At 42.0% G+C, this 16788-nt stretch overlaps 1 protein-coding gene across 5 annotated transcripts in view; it reads left to right on the plus strand.

The window, feature by feature from the left end:
* The window catches only part of Elmo1 (engulfment and cell motility 1), a 532260-nt gene that overhangs the window by 160234 nt on the left and 355238 nt on the right, over nt 1–16788 (plus strand). For all 5 annotated transcript variants that reach the window (XM_026777428.1, XM_005369890.2, XM_026777430.1 and 2 more), the window contains 2 exons: nt 2989–3158; nt 14348–14383. In XM_026777428.1, the coding sequence (XP_026633229.1) occupies nt 2989–3158; nt 14348–14383 (206 nt within the window). The remainder of the gene's footprint in view (nt 1–2988; nt 3159–14347; nt 14384–16788) is intronic.

Genomic DNA, 16788 nt, shown 5'->3' on the forward strand with positions numbered 1-16788 from the left:
TTCTTCATCCATTCTTCCATTGAAGGGCATCTAGGTTGTTTCCAGGTTCTGGCTATTACAAACAATGCTGCTATGAACATAGTTGAGCATATACTTTAAGTAAGTCTTGAAAAGTAGATGAAGACTGCCCCAAAGCAAACAAGGGGCGGAGCTACAGCAGTCGTTCCTTAAGTAAATTCCAAGGAAGTAGCAGGACCTGACTCAAGGAAAAGTCACCACCCAGAACCTGCACACACAGATTTTAGGCCTTCTGCTCAATGAGGACAGAGGGAACTGTCCTAGGGGAGTGTATAGGGTTGTGGAGTCTATATGATGTGAACATGTGACCCTATCCCGAGGAGTGTCCACGCTGCCCTTGAGACAGTCTGCGACTTGACCCATCCTCATCCAGGCTCTTTCTGTCTGTCGTGGCATCGCCTTCATGGTCTCAGGATTTGGGACTCTTCAGTCTTGGCTTCTCTACCCAAGTTTTGGTAGTTGTTCCTCTTTATTTTAAATTAACTAATGGCTTAATTAACCTCAAAGTGAGTTCTTATCGAAGGCATATTAGCGAATGAGAAGAGTGACATAATACATTCTTCACACAAGTCTTAAAGGGGTGGGCTGATTTTCTTCTTAGTACAGTAGAGCTTAAAGACGTCCCAGTGGTCCAGCTGGAAAGGACAAGCGGGTGGCTGGGTCAGCAGAACCAGTGTTGCACGGTCCTGCTATGGCTGCAGGATACTGGGTCTGGTTGATGTGAAACAGTCATTTCAGCCTGGGATGAGGCAACATGGTAAACCTGAGTGTGTTCAACAGATGTTTCTAGAGACCCCAATCTAGGCTTTCAGGTCCAGAAATTGCGTGAATGAAGAATCTGTGGCTTTCGAAGCTGTTCGGGTTCTGTGTGTTCTGGGAGCCTTCTGTTGATAGCTGATCTGTAGGGTTCAGCTACTCTGGTTTTTTCTCAGCAATATTGATGAGCCATGTGAGCTGGGGCGTGTCTGTCACTTAGCTTTCTTGCCCCTTCTGTTTCCTTTGTCAGATGAAGAAAAAAAGTATCTCTATGCTTGGACTCAGTTTGGATTAAATGAATTACTTCATGAAGGTATTATAATAATAGGTGATAACGCATGGTAGGTCTAATTAGTTGTTAATCATGTCAATGGCATCAGACACTGCAATTTTCATCAGTGCTGCCAATGGCAATGAGATGGTTTCCGAGCTGTGATCTGTAGAGAAAATTATTTTCTGTGGATAAAAGTAGTTTCCCAGGAATTCAGAGTGGTTCACTTTGATTAATTATACTAGGTCAGTGTTATATCAATTTGAAATATTCATAAAAACATCCAAATTTGGAATACCTGTCATAATTCTGTATATCCATAAATATTTGTATCTTTAAATGATGTTAAAAGAGCGACTGGTCCACATTCAGAAAATAGGCTTTTAGTGACTTGTGGCCTGTCATTTGCCTAAGAACAAGTTCTCATCCCTCATCCTTGTCCCCTTTCCTTCTGTTCTGATTTCTGCTGCTGTGGTGTAATGGGAAGCCCCAGGACACCCTGACTATATGATGTATTATGTTCTCGTCTGTCTGGGTTCCAGAACAACTCCCCGGGGTTCCTTATTGTCTTCCCTCTCTGCACAGGGGCTGCTCTCTCCCTTTACTTTATAACCCAGTCCTATTTAGATCACAGGGCGTTGTTCTTCACTTATTTTGTGACTAATTTCTGTTCAGCAGAGTTAATTGATTGTTAATATCGAATACCATGAATTAGGCTCTTTCTGTTATTATAATAAAATACTTGAGGCTGGGTAATTTATAAAAGTAAGGACTTTGTTTAGTTTATAGTTCCAGAGGTTTGAGAATTTGCCTCCTTTAACTCTGTTCCGGCCCTCATGGTAGAAGCCATAATAAGAAGAGCCTGTAAGGGCGGAGAGGTGAGGCATGTATGAAATAAGCAAACAGAGCATCTTCAGCCAGGCACCAAAACCCCAAAACAACCCTTTCGCTAGGCCCTGCCTCTTACGTCCCATCACTTGTCCACACTGGGATCAAGCTCCCAACCCATGAACCACTGGGGGACAAACCACTTCCAAACCATAGCGCAATGTCACAAAATATCAAAGGAAACAACAGTTCCAGAGAAGCCTGAGGATGGCAGATGCTTCAGCCACTATGGCTTGAAGTTGAGTAACTAGAGGGTGGAGAGGGGTGTAATTTGTCTTGCCACCTGCCCACCTACCTTGATGGGAAGAGAAAGACAGAGGACAAATGGCTATCTGAAGTTCAGCCCTGCCATGCACTTACATTCCTCTCTGCTCCACATGCAACACCCAAATCCAGAAGCCTCAGCAAGGAGAACATTTGTCCTAGGAAGAGCTGTTAATTGTACATAGGGTTATTTTGTTTTAAATTCATACAGCAAGTAGCCAGCACATGAGAAACACATGCGGTTGGAAATTGCAAAGACTCATTTGTGTGTCTAATGAAGCCTTTGAAAGCAGGCAGTTATTACTCAGAGTTTTGACTGAATGGGTAATCATGATGTATAAATTTGTGTAATTGCTTAACTAACCAAATAGCTTTTTTTGTCACTTCTAGATAATAATTTTATTGAAAAAGTAAACATCCTCTCTTCTCTTGTCTATCTGTCACACCCTATCAGTTTGGGAGTTTTAATATTCATGTGCACTTGCCCTTGCTCTTCATTCTTCCGTGAATCGGGCCCTGTTATTTCCCAGTCGGAAGGAAGAATGGATCACTGGAGGGAGAGGGTCTTCCAGTGGAAACCTGTTGCTGGGATCCCCTGTTCTCCTATGCTTCGAGCCAATGCTTCTGGCCTATGCATATTTATTTCTGGCCTATGCATATTTATTTCTGGCCTATGCATATTTATTTCCCAGGGACTCATTGAGTTTTGTGCTACTGTATTCATTTTTTAAAGAAGGACAAATGGATAGCATGTACTTATCTTCTTTCTGTTCCCTTCTCTCCTTCCCAAGGCTCAAAATGCCCAGCAGCTCCATGAACGAATACAGTCATCAAGTATGGATGCCAAGCTGGAAGCCCTGAAGGATTTGGCCAGCCTCTCCCGGGATGTTACCTTTGCTCAGGAGTTCATCAACCTGGATGGCATCTCACTCCTCACTCAGATGGTGGAAAGTGGCACAGAGTAAGTGTACTCAACCCCGATGCCTCCCTCCGTCCGGTTGAAAGCTGTGGGGTCCACTGCATTCTTTTTTTAAAAAAATATTTATTTATTATGTATACAATATTCAATCTGTGTGTGTTTGCAGACCAGAAGGGGGACAGCAGACCTCGTTACAGATGGTTGTGAGCCACCATGTGGTTGCCAGGAATTGAACTCATGACCTTTGGAAGAGCAGGCAATGCTCTTAACCACTGGGCCATCTCTCCAGCCCCCAGTCCACTGCATTCTTTATCAAGGCAGTGTCTATCATGTTACCCCTGGTCTACTCTAGAGCTGGGGTATCTTCTCTATTCTGGATGTTTCCAGATGTAAAGACCAGACCTTGGCCAGGCTCTGTGAAAAGTGGCTTGAAGACAGCAGCGGGTCGTGGGTTTGTGACTCCTAAAGCTGCGTCCTTCACATGCCAGCTGCATGGTGTAACATGCTCAGAGTCCCTGAACACCTCAGTTTTCAGGGTCCAGAGGAAGAACCTTAGGTTGTTACCTCAGAAGGACTAGCCAACATTAAAACTATAATTATCTCCACTGTTAATCCGTCAAACCCTTTGCTTATCCAAGAGAACTTCCTTCCTCTGACTGGAATATAAATCAGAATATGATAGTATGTTTTGAAGCATTTAGAGCGCTCTTAAAATACTTTCTTAAAGGGACACTTTCATGTTTAAAACAAGTGTAGCGGGGGCTGGAGAGATGGCTCAGCAGTTAAGAGCATTGCCTGCTCTTCCAAAGGTCCTGAGTTCAATTCCCAGCAACCACATGATGACTCACAACCATCTGTAATGATGACAACATCTGTAATGAGGTCTAGTACCCTCTTCAGGCATGCACGCAGAGAGAATATTGTATACATAATAAATAAATAAATAAATAAATAAATAAATAAATAAATAAAATGAATGAGAAAAACAGCACTTAAAAAACAAATGTAGCTTAAATTTTAAAATAATAAATATTTATTGGGTACCTACTGTAGTATGCAGAATGGTGATAAGTGGCAAAAAACTTTAAGTATGAGTCATGGCCTCCCAAAATTGGTCGAGATTATTATATAATCAGAATTCAAGGCTGTTGGTTCCCATGGGGGTCAGAGGGCTAGAGGCTGGGCCGGTTAGATCATAAAAGGCTTTTTTACATGGATGAGGAAATAAGTAAGTGAGGTCTGCGGAAGCTTGAGTTCATCACGGTAGCAGAATGGGCTTGCTTTTCTGGTAGTGAGCTGACCTTCTGGTGAAGACTTTTGTCTCTGGTGTGACTGGAGAGACTAAGGAGCATGGCTGGTTCACTTTCCTCGTGTGAGAGAGCAGCCTGTTCACCAGGAAGGGAGGGGGTCAGAACGACTGCCCATGGGCTCAGCTGCTGGTGGCATTGACAGCACATGGCAATACTGACTTAGTTAACTACAAGTTAGTGTACTGATAAGAAGAGCTACGAAGATTAAGAGGAGGAAGAATTACTGAGGACTGGGGCTCAAGTCTGTTTTTTTAACTCTCCCTTCCGTTCTCTGCCATACAACGAACAAAGGGATGATTGTACACACCAGAAACCTGTCTGCTTTCCCCCTCCTCCTTTTCCATGCCCTCTCCTTCCTCCTACCCTTGGCATTATTTAACCTTTGCAGTTAGCATTGGTAAAAGAGTCTTTGTCTTCCATTCAAAGACACGGCGTTTTACCATAGTGCTGAGATTTCCATCTCATAACATTTTTTTCAAGTTTAAAATTGGGAATCTTGTCTTACAAGCAAGAAGAAATAATTTGTAGGCCTGAATAAGGAAATCAAATCAATCTAAGGACATCAGCAAGAGTTGGTTGTCTGGCCAAGGGTGAATAAGGAAATCAAATCAATCTAAGGACATCAGCAAGAGTTGGTTGTCTGGCCAAGGGCCACTGTAGGCAGTCCCCTCTGGCGGCTGTTTTGTTTTGTGTCATGATTAAAACTCTCCTCAAGACATGGTGGAGCTTGAAACAGCCAGGAAGAAGTTGAGAATGAGTTGGCAGCAAGGGATTTGACAAGGAAAAGAAAGTGCCTCCCGTGACAGACGCTTCAGAGGAAATAGAGGGTGGAGTGTTGTCATAGTTACTTTTCTGTTGCTGTCAGAAAATACCCTGACTAAAGCAGCTTATGGGCCGGATAAATTGCTTAGCAGTCAACAGCATATACTGCTCTTCCAGAGGGTCCGTATCAGGCTTCCCTCAACCAAATGTAAGTCCAGCTCCAGGGGATCTGGTACCTTCTTCTGGGCTCTGCTACAGTGCACATGCCCCTCCTCCACAGAACACACATATGCACATAATTAAAAATCAATGTAGAAATATTTTCTAAAGGCAGTTGAAGGGAGGAAAGGCTCATTTTGCCTTGGTTACAGGGTGAAATCCTTCATGGTGAAGCAGCTAAGATGGCAGGGACCTGAGCGAGCTGGTCACATTGCCTCCCTTGTCAGGAAGCTGAGAAAGGAGGGTGCTAGTGCTCAGCTCACTTTCTCCCTTATGTATAACCCAGGATCACAACTGTGCGAATGGCGCCACCCACAGTGGGTAGGTCTTCCTAAATCATAATCTCATCGAAACAATTCCCCAGAGTATGGCCAGAGAGCATCCCTGAGGGGATGATAGAGCTCATCACGTTGACATTGACCACCACAGGTTTGCCAGTCTCTTCATGTCGTTCTCCAGTGAGCAGTGGAGAATCCCTTTCGACTGGGATGAGCATGTCTTCTCCAGATGACCTCTGGTCCTCATGGGACAGTGAACCTTTGGGACTTCTGCTTCAGGGACATTTGCTAGCATGTTAAAGTTAAATACCTTCACTGATATTTTCCAGTGCCAGCCACTTATACATCAAGGGGTGTGTTCTAGTGCCAGTGGTAATGCCACTGACATTAGTGGTTCTTTTCCATAAGCCTACGTATCCGGGCACATTCGCTTTTCAGTCTTTACAGTTTGAATCAGATAGTATGCATACATCTGAATTTACCATGGTGGCCATAATAATTGCAAATGTAATAGGAAAGGTCCCCAAGTCAGGGATCCGTGTGTACATCATGAGTACAAGGTTGTGCAAGCCACTGTGTTTTGCCAATGAAGCCTGCATATCAAGACCCTCTCCTTTTTAGTTTCCCATGGCAGCAGTCTGCTAAGGGTGTCATAGCCCAGTTCCAGAGACTGATACCTTAAACAAAAGAATGCCCCTCTGAAGGCTGGAGGCATCACCAGGGTTGGTTTCTTCTGAGGTCTAGCCTTACCATACAGATGGCTGCCTTCTCCCGGTCTTCTCATGTGCCTTTCCCACATGCCTGCACGTCCTAGTATATCTGTGTATTCAGATTTACTCCTCTTGAAGAGACACTCATCAGATTGGATCATGAGGCCTCCTAATTCCAATGGCCTCATTCCAAACCAAAGGTCCTGTCTCCAGGTACAGTTCCATCCGGAAGTTTTGGGGTTTGCAGCTTCAACATATGAATTTTGGGATAGACATAGCGCAACCGGAAACACTCATCAAAGAATCACTATCACTTTTGTTCTATAAGAGAAGAATGTGCAAATGGCTTGGACGTGCTTACCTTGTTATGATGCTTCTCATCCATCTCATTGCCTTTCTCCATGGCTCACCATAACCTACAGTTATTCAGAATAATCCCTATGCTTAACTCCAGGGTGTCAAAGGCGGGCCTTAATCATATTACACTGCTCATGTACACTGCGAGGGACTGTCAACACCAGATGTTCCTTGTGAACAATCCATTTCATCTGTGAGCAATCCATTTCAGTACTTATATTTATTTTCAAAAGAATGCCGTACTCATTAACATGATAATCGTTTGTAATCAGCCATTGCAACTTGACACATTCTGTCGAGTTTCAGGCAGTTTAAGCAGCAGGAGACCAGATCTTGGGTGAATTCTCTTTGGCATTTTTCTTCCACATTCCCATCATGCCACTTTTCTGGGAAAGGATACCATCTCTTGGGGGTCCTTCTGCTTTCTCTTACTGTTTTGCATAAATTCAAAGCCCTGGTGGTTTCAAAGACCGAGGAAGTAGGCATGAAACTCCGCGGTCTCTATTCTCCCTTTTGCTAGTCCTGTATCTCAGGAAGAGGTAACTTATTTGATCCCCAGACACTTTTCTGATCTTTTGCTCAAATTAAAAAGGAAAGAAAAGCTATTTCTCTTATAGGTAAAGCGGATTCTCAGTTAAAGGCAGAGAAGACTTTGATTAAGTACTAGGAAACTTGGGAGTAGAAGCTCCTGCAGCTGAAAGCCCTGCAGTCATGACTCCTGGGCAGACAGCCTGCTGGGAAGGTGGGAATGCTGAACAGTTTCTCCTTCGTCTTAGTAATGGTGACGTTCAGTTCAGACTTTCCAGCTGCTTGCTATTACCCAAGGCTTCTTTAAGGTCCATCCCCATATGGTACCAGGAGACACCTTGGGTTGAAATCACTCAAAAATAGCAGCACAGTGTCGCTTTGGCAGAAAGCAGCACTTAAAGCCTGAAATTAACATTTCTGTCCTTGTGGAGTTTTGAATTTCCATTCCTGGGTTCTCACTGATCCAGGTATGGAAACAAATAGCTTTTTGGGGAAGTATGTTGCCCAACCCCCGCGAGGGGAAGGATGCTAAAGAACGAAGGGAAAACAAAAGGCGGCTCCTCAGAGACTGGAAATATCTCTGGCTTGGTTCCAGAGAAGAAAAATATTTGCCATTCATCGCAAGTCCAATGCACACAGTTCTCTCTCTCTCTCTCTCTCTCTCTCTCTCTCTCTCTGCTGTTCACGCATCATTCCTCCCCTGTTCAGCAGCTAGTTGTCACTGGGGGCAGACAACAGAGAGTTTTTTCCAAGAATGGAGGGCAGACCACTTAGAGTTCCCTTCCTACTTGGCTGATTGAAAGCAGTATGACACCATCGGCCTATGAGTAAGCCAGAACACCGCCCTGGACAGCAGAGCCAAGACTGAAGAAAGCAATTCCTCTGCTTCCGAAAAACCCAGTCTTTACTGAAATTAAATCTTCTTCCCTATGAAATCATATTTATTGTTAAATATGTACAAATCTGCCAAAGGAGAACAAATACTTTGTATTCTGCCCATCCACAAACAACCACATTTATTATCTTCGTGTATAACCATGCTATTTTAACTACACATATGCATAAGGTTCATAAAAGTAGGATTACAGTCATTTCCTTCACAATATTCCTTTTGTAGCCATGTCACTAAATGTTACTCTTTCCCTTATTGTAATTGTCCACATATGCTTTCATTTTTACAAACTAGTCTGTTCAGTTGATATGCAGATGATACATTAATTCAAAGGGTATCCACAGTGGTTAGTTGTGACCACACTGTAAAGGATTTCCATTATTTTCAGGGTGTTTTGTGAACATTTTTTGCTTGCTTTTCTTGTGCCCCTAATTGTGACTATTTAAATTGTGTCCTCTTTGTAGGGGGCAAAGAGATGATTCAGAGGATAAGAGCTTGATCTTGTGGAGGACGCAGGTTCAATTCCCAGTACCCACCACAACAGAGAGCTCACAACTGCCTGTAGCTCTAGTTCCAGGGGTGGATTCTGATGCCCTCTGGCCTCTGGGCACCTGTACACATGTGCTACACATAACTCAAGCAGACACACGTGCCTGAACATTTCTCTCTCTCTCTCTCTCTCTCTCTCTCTCTCTCTCTCTCTCTCTTTAAAATAATTCATTAGAATAAGTCTACTGGATCAAAGAATATAGGGATTTTAAACCATTTCCCAGTAAGGAACAATTTGGTAGTTTGCTGGACTGTCCTGATACTTCATCATTACTTTGGACATGTATCAGTTTCCAATTCCTGGTTACTGCTGGGCTGGCATTCCATACACTTTCTGTTGTTCCTGGGAACATTGAGGCATCCCAGGAGTTCTCTCTAAACTGGGAATTAGTAAGTGCTATCTGACTTGGCTGAGATAGATCTATCTATCTATCTATCTATCTATCTATCTATCTATCTATCTATCTATCTATCTATCTATCTATCTATCTATCTATCTGTCGTCTATCCATTGATCCTCCTTCCAGAACAGTATACTTAAAACATTAGTCTTTCTGTGAGACAGTTACTCTCTTATGCTTGTTCTTTCTCTCTCTTTCTCTTGCTCTCATTTCAAGAACAGGTGGGTGTAACTCCAAGTTAGTTTGATAACAGTGGGACACATGAAAAACCTAAAAATGCTTGCTACTCAGACTTTGGAATATAGTTGTCTGTCTATCTATCTATCTATCTATCTATCTATCTATCTATCTATCTATCTATCTATCTATCTATCTTCTATCTGTCTATTTATTTGTCTATCATCTATCCATCCTTCTATCTCTATCTACCTTCCTATCTGTCTACAGTGTGTTTGTGTGTGTGTGTGTGTGTGTGTGTGTGTGTGTGTGTGTGTACGTCTGTGTGCGTGTTGCTGGATATTTAGTCCAGTTTGGCCTTACACTTAGCAATCCTCTTAACTCAGCTTGTCGGCTGCTGAAACTTCAGGTGTGCCACCATGCTAACTAGTTGTATCTTCTAAAATGAAGGATCTGACTTCAGGTAACATTCCCTACCCAGTTGTCCTGTCTCCTGACAGTCTTCTGAGATCTGGAAGAGTGTCACAGTCATTTCTTTCCTGCATGATTGATATATTTCAATAAGGTAGGTTATCAGTGTTGACACAAAAACACAACTCTTACCTCAAAAGGAGCAAGAGACAGTTTATCCTGGGACTAAATATTAGTGACCATTGCCCAGGAACACAGATTTATGTCACCCCAAGTTCCATGTTCTGATGTGGAAGCAGTTTCATGATGTAACAGCATAGAAAATAATAAATCAAAACACTTTTTAAATACATTGGTGGCATCACCAGAGAGGCAGGTTATGGCAAAGCTGGGGAGCCTGTCATGAGCTGCTAGTGCTTCTCTGGTGCCACTCTTAGCTCTAGGGCTGGCAAGGACTAGTGGTCTGCTAAGTTAAAACATTTGAAAAGGTTTCACCCAATAGTCACAAGGATGTTAGATCAGATACAGAGGTGGGAAGAGCATGGCTGATAATGGGACTCATTAGTAAACTAGTCTCGCAACAGTTTCAGTGGAAGGTGTGGCTTCTTTCCAGAAACTTCTTAGAGTGTTCTTCACTAATAAGGCTTGTTCAATAGTAGTTTGTTAAAGATACTTTTCAGGGAGAGGTGACATTGTAAGTTTCTTACAGATATAGACATGACCATGCCTTAAAAGAATTTACCCTTAGAATATGAGGGAGCCAGACAGGCTGTAATATTTCAAGGAAAAGTCAAAAGAGCATAGATTTATAAAGAGCAAAAGAATGTTGAGATGAATTGCAAATGGATACAGAACTGGTTTTCCACAAGCAGGGAGGAAGCCAATTAAATCACCATGAGACAGGGGAAAAGTACCATTAGTTATTCAGAGTTTGTGGAGTTTTAAAATGCCTTCAAGTCAGAGGGCTAGGGCCAGAGAGTGCAGAAGGCGTTACTGCACACATTTCCTCAGTTGCCCATGAAAACCCACGTGTTTTCTTCCAGCTTTAACTACTGTTTTCTCAAGGTCAGACTCATAGTCTGTGCCCTTATCACAAATGCCTGTTGGGTCTTTTAAAATTTTACCCTGTTGTTGACACGTGATGTCTTTGTCTTACTGACCATGTTACATTTGGTCACTTGATTAGGACTAGGTATCTTTATTGTGACATTTTCTTATCCAAAATTTGCAATTGATTCATACATAATTTGCAGGAAAATGCCGTGAAATCATGCAAATGATTCTGTCATCCCAGTGTCTCCCTCAAACGCTTGTGTCAGTGATGGTCCATGAGCACTTCGTCGTGCTGTAGTCTCTGTATCTTATATTTCCTTCCTTCTGTACCAGCAGCTCTATGTGCTAGTGTTTATTTGTTTCATCCGTTGATTTCTAATGGGCTGCTAGGTTAGCTCTGTGTCATTTTTCTACAGCTTGTCTAGGTCTGAGCTCACGGATACCATGCTGAGCACTGTGACCCAGTGGAGGGTCATAAATGTCATAAATCATGTCTCTGTGACCATCCCAGAGGTTTGTCCTTAAACTTTATGGGCACATCACTCTTTATAACCAAGCAGATCCTTTATTCCTATTTGTTTAGTAGGCTGTCCTCTGTCACTAGTATTATTGATTGACTATTCCTCTTGTCCCAGGCTTGGCCCATGGCTACGCAGTCTGTGTCCTTCTGACTGTTCCATCACTTTCAGAACATTTCTTTCTTTTCTGGCTCACCATGATGTTCCCTTTATCTCCTTTTTAAAAAACCTTAGCATGAATTTTCCAAAGAAACTCTATTCTCTGAGTTCTACGAGTTCTTACAAAGGTTCCTAGTAGATATATGCTCAGGCCAGTTTTCCCTTACTTCTTTGATTCTACCTATGGCTTTTTGATGGTGTAAGTAAGTAAAATAAATATTGTTTTAAATAAAAGAAGGGAAAATGAAAAGTGTGAAAACATATTCTTTTCACTTTCTCATTTTACTAACTTCTAGAATTTAGTTTTCATGTGGCTATTGAGTTTCTGAAGGGATTTTCAGCAGTGTGGGAACAGACACAGCTCCATACTGCGCCCCCAAGCAGCCTATAATTTCCTTTATCTTTAGATGCACTGGGTTTACTAGCCAAACCCAGATATCTGACTTTGACATCAGCAGTATTGGACCAGACATTCAGGTCTTGGACTTGCTGGTACAATGAAGGGGAGTTGGAGACTTTGTAAAGTATATCTTTATACAGGCCTCAGCATAGCAATTGAGAGAAAGAGCTTGTCAGATAAAATAGGACATACCCAAGAGTATGTGATGTGCTTTTCTAAGAGACTGTCATAGAGGGTAAGACACACTCAAGGGAGTCATAGAGAGTAAGACATGCACCAGTGTAGGTACAGGTTTCTCTGGGGAGAGTCACAGAAGACATATACCTGTGTAGGTATGGGCTTCTCTGGGGAGAGTCACAGAGGAAGACATACGCCTGTGTAGGTACGGGTTCCTCAAGGAAGAGTCATAATTAATTATCTTAGCCTTAGCCATGCATACTATTTTGGTGGCTCTCAAATGTTACTAAGAAGCCATTTTTCTCTTTCCTCTCTTTTATCAGTGAGATATGTGAGCAAGCTTTGGAGATGCCCAGCATGGAATTATGGTCTATAAAACAACACCAGGAGCCACTGTGGTTTGCAGTGACTTTAGCACATGCCACCTTCCTGAAATGCGTTCCTAGTGAGATTTGTAGGAAACTGAGCTGTGTCTAGGAAGGGAGAAGGCTTAAGCAGTTGTTAATTTGGTGGGATTCTTTCTTCTTTATTGGCAAGAGACTTCAACCAGATTCCTAAATAAAGGGTCTATTTCCTTCTCATGTACCCCCAACTTTTCCCATCTTTCTTTCTTGCCTCAATACTCCATTTAGACCATAATTTCTTCTGAAGAGTGAAACCATTCCACAACCACTTAAGTACTTAGCTGTGCACCTGAACTTCTGTCTCTTTGTCCTTATACAGAGAAGCTGTGGTCTTCAAAGGATTGGAAAAGCAATAAGCTTACAGATGCAATGGCCTGCATCATGTTGGTGCCTTTGACAGTCATGAGGAACAAAAATCAAATGTCAGGGAGTCTCCTAGAAGTAGTATAAAAGTCAGATGTGTGGAGGGGTAATGTGTGGGAAATAAGAGATGGCAATCTCAAGAGACTAGTGAAAAAACAACATTCTAACAGACTGCTCTGAAAACAGTGGTACCGGCTCTCTGAAAACAGAGAAACCAAAAATGAACTGGTGTGCTGATCTGGCACAAGACAGTAGTTTTGTTTTGTTTTGTTTTGTTTGTTTTGTTTTGTTTTGTTTTGTTTTGTTTTGTTTTGTTTTGTTGAGACAGGGCTTTTCTGTGTAACAGTCCTGACTGTCCCAGAACTCACTTTGTAGATCAGATTGGCCTCAAACTCACTGAGATCCACCTGCCTCTGCCTCCCGAGTGCTGGGATTAAATGAGTGCACCACCTCCAGGCTTAAGATAGTGGTTTTTGAAGTTACCCAATCATGAGAAATTCCTGTCTTCTCCCATAGGTTAAGATATTTCCCCTTCCCAAATACCCATCTCTGAAGTTTAGGACACAAAGCCTTATCTAATAATATTCTAGGGCTCGAGACCCTCTTCTTTTTCTAGTGGTGGGCTCAGTCACACACAGACCACCGGGGACTTTCCAAGTCTCAGAGTCACGAGAGAAGCAGGCACCAGCTGCAGCTGGAGGAAAGAGGGACTTAGCACCTCCTGCCTATCTTTGTCTGTAACTGATGAACTCCAAGCAAACCTTGTATTGAAAATGGAACATTACAGTCTGTTTCTTATAGGTGGGACCAACTGTAAAGAGGGGCAGACACTAATCCATGAAACAGCACACTGAAGGCAAATTTAAAGCTGGATTGATCTGGCTCACTAGAGGAATCACAGGTGCTTTGAGAAAATTAGTCTATCTCTGTCTTCTTGAGCCTGGGAGGTGTTGTCCCTTGCCTCTCAATTTTTCTTTTCTTGGTTTAGTAGTCCTAGCACTTCAGAGTCTGAGGCAGGAGAATAGGGTGCTTGCAAGTACAAAGACAGCCTGAGTTCCATAAAGGAGACTTGGCTGTAAAATATTTTTACAATGCACACACATTCAGAAGCCCACATGGCCTTTATTCGGTTAGGGTTGTCTGTCACAAGCCCCATCTCCGAGCTTCAGTCCTGGCATCCTAACCCATCACCATTGTTCCCCGGAGGATGCACTTGCTCTCAAGAGAGGGGGAAGAGATTACGAGCAGTGGGGATTTGCCTGAAGAAAGAAAATCAGTTCTTTCTGGTCTAGTCCTTTTGCCACAGCTTGGCCCATTGCAAAGTTACCCATTCTCGCTCCTTGGGTAGTCTTCCGCCATTGAATACGGGCCCATCCTGGTCTCTTGAGTACTGTTATTGTTACTATTGAATGATTATTCTGGCTCATGCTTTGAAATGGACAAGTGTTTCTACTGTCCTGTATCTAATCCTGAATTTTCTTTTAAGATGGGTTTCTTTTGGAGAAATCGTTACTTTGAAGCATGTTTCTCATACATATATTTATTTTTTTTTTAATTTTGCAGCCGATACCAGAAGTTGCAGAAGATTATGAAGCCTTGGTAAGAATACATCCTCTATTGATATGATTTTATACTTTATTTACTCTGCATAATTAAGTTGTGACCTCTTATTTTATAATTATGCATCTAGATATTTTGAGTGTTTCCCCTTTTTTGTTTGATGTTCTTATAAGCAACTTAGTTTTTTTCCTTTTGCTATTTACTTGTGGCAGAAAGGGTATTTTATGATTGTTACCACCAAGTGATCAAAGCTGAATTGCTGTCTTTCTTGAGCAATGATAGGCATAATTTTATGCATTACTTTAAATAAAATGTTTTCTTTTGTGGCCTATGTGACATTCAGAGCTAGAGTCTGACTTTCTTCAGTGGCTTAGAAAACAAAAGATCTCTTTATATAAAGGATTTGTACATAGAATGAAAATTATTTAAGTCTGAAAAAAAATGGTTGCTCACCCATTTCCTATGTATTAAGTTGCCTGCATTACATTTATGTCTAGAGATGTTAGAAGCTACCTTTTTAAAAATAATTTTCTTTCTTATTGAGAATTTCATACATGTATACAATGAAATACAATTATTTGCACCCCGGATCCCCTCCAACTTTCCTGGTATGTTATTCCCAACTTGTTTCATGTTTGCTTGTAGGTGTGTTTGTTTTGATAACCACTAAGTTTAATCATTGCTTCCCTGTACATACATAGAGGGTCACAATGGACCATGATACCAGTGATCACGCTCATAAAAAAAGAATGTGTTTCTCTCCCTAGTCTCTACCAACTGCCCGTAGTTCCTCAATAAGGGGCAGGGACTGAACAGTGCCTCTCCCATCTACGGCTTGATCTCGTGTGGGTCTTCTTCTGATAATCACAGCTGCTGTGTGTTCATGAGTTTGGTAGCCATAGCGTGTCTCTAGGAGAGCATTTCACAGCACTCTTTCCCATTTTCTGGTCCTTATATTCTCTCTAGTGTCCCATTCTGCAACATTCCCTGAACATTGTTTGTGTCTGTGTGAGCACATGTGTGCACGTGTGTTTAATAAGGATGTTCCATTTAAAATTCTGTTTAATCTTATGTATATGTGTGTGTACATATGACTATATGGGGTGTGTGTGTGTGTGTGTGTGTGTGTGTGTGTGTGTGTGTATGTCTGCTGTGGAAGCCAGAGAGGGAGTTGAATGCCCCAGAGTTGGGTTTACAGGCTGTTGTAAGCCACCAAATATGGATGTTGGGGACTGAATTTGGGTCCTCCAGAAGAACAGAAAGTACTCTTAACTGTTGAGCAAGCTCTCCAGCCCTAGCATGTCCCATTTAGGACATGTTTCCATAAGGCCTTTTTATAGATCCTTGGCTGTGGTTAACCAACTCATAATCTCTCCTCCCTTATTTCCCCACTGCCATCCCTGCTTAGTCTTTTATCCCCACTATTCTACACTTCTTTAAGGTCACATTTATTCTACTGTCTCTCCAGTTCACACTTCTCTATTGGGAACTGGCAAGATGGCTCAGCAGTTAAGAGTGCAAACACATACTGTACACTTCCAGAGACACAAGTTTGGTTCCCAGCACTTCTTCTTGGGCAAACTCACAATTGCTTGTAACTCCAGATCTAGGGGATCTAACACCCTCTTCTGACTCCTACCAGCAGCGACACACACATGGTAGATACTCACACAGACATATACAGTGTGTACCATTAATAAATATAAATAAATTTTTTTCAAATTTTCCATTATAAGTTATTTTTTTTAAAAAAATCTACTAAGCATAGTATGTCCATACATGTCTAACAAACTTGCTAAAGCAGATTGAATACGTTTCTGTGGTACTAAGATACCAAAAAGATATTTTCAGTTTGATCCAGAAAGCTGAAAACAGTCTCAAAATGTACACCCCCTCCCCATAAGACAGTTTCTCTGTGTAGCTTTGGATGTCCTAGAACTTGCTCTATAGACCCGGCTGGACTCAAACTTAGAGATCTGCATGCCACCGCGTTCCTGAGTGCTGAATTAAAGACGTGGCCACCACCACCTGGCTTAACTTCAACGTTCAAGCCTCCAGACCAGTAGTTCTCAGTCTTCCTAATGCTGTGACCCTTTAATACAGTTCCTCATGTTACAGTGACCCCAACCATAAGATTATTTTTATTGTCACTTTGCAATTGTAATTTTGCTATTGAGTGTTGTCTTAGTTCTGAAGACTACTGGAAATATGTTTTCCCCCCCATTGGTCAGGACCCACAGGTTGAGAACCACTTCTCCAGACAGAATATAGTTTACCTAATTCTGTAGTATGAGATCAGGGCAGTAATCTCTCCCAATGCTCCCACAAAGGAAGACTATTAGTTTGGAAACTTTTTGTGTATTAAATTATTATATGATGGAATGGGATAATGTGTTTCTGCATAAGGTTTCTAAGTTTTAGTTTTACACATTTTAACATAGTAG

This window comes from Microtus ochrogaster, unplaced genomic scaffold (assembly GCF_000317375.1).
Source record: "Microtus ochrogaster isolate Prairie Vole_2 unplaced genomic scaffold, MicOch1.0 UNK66, whole genome shotgun sequence".
NCBI lineage: Eukaryota > Metazoa > Chordata > Mammalia > Rodentia > Cricetidae > Microtus > Microtus ochrogaster.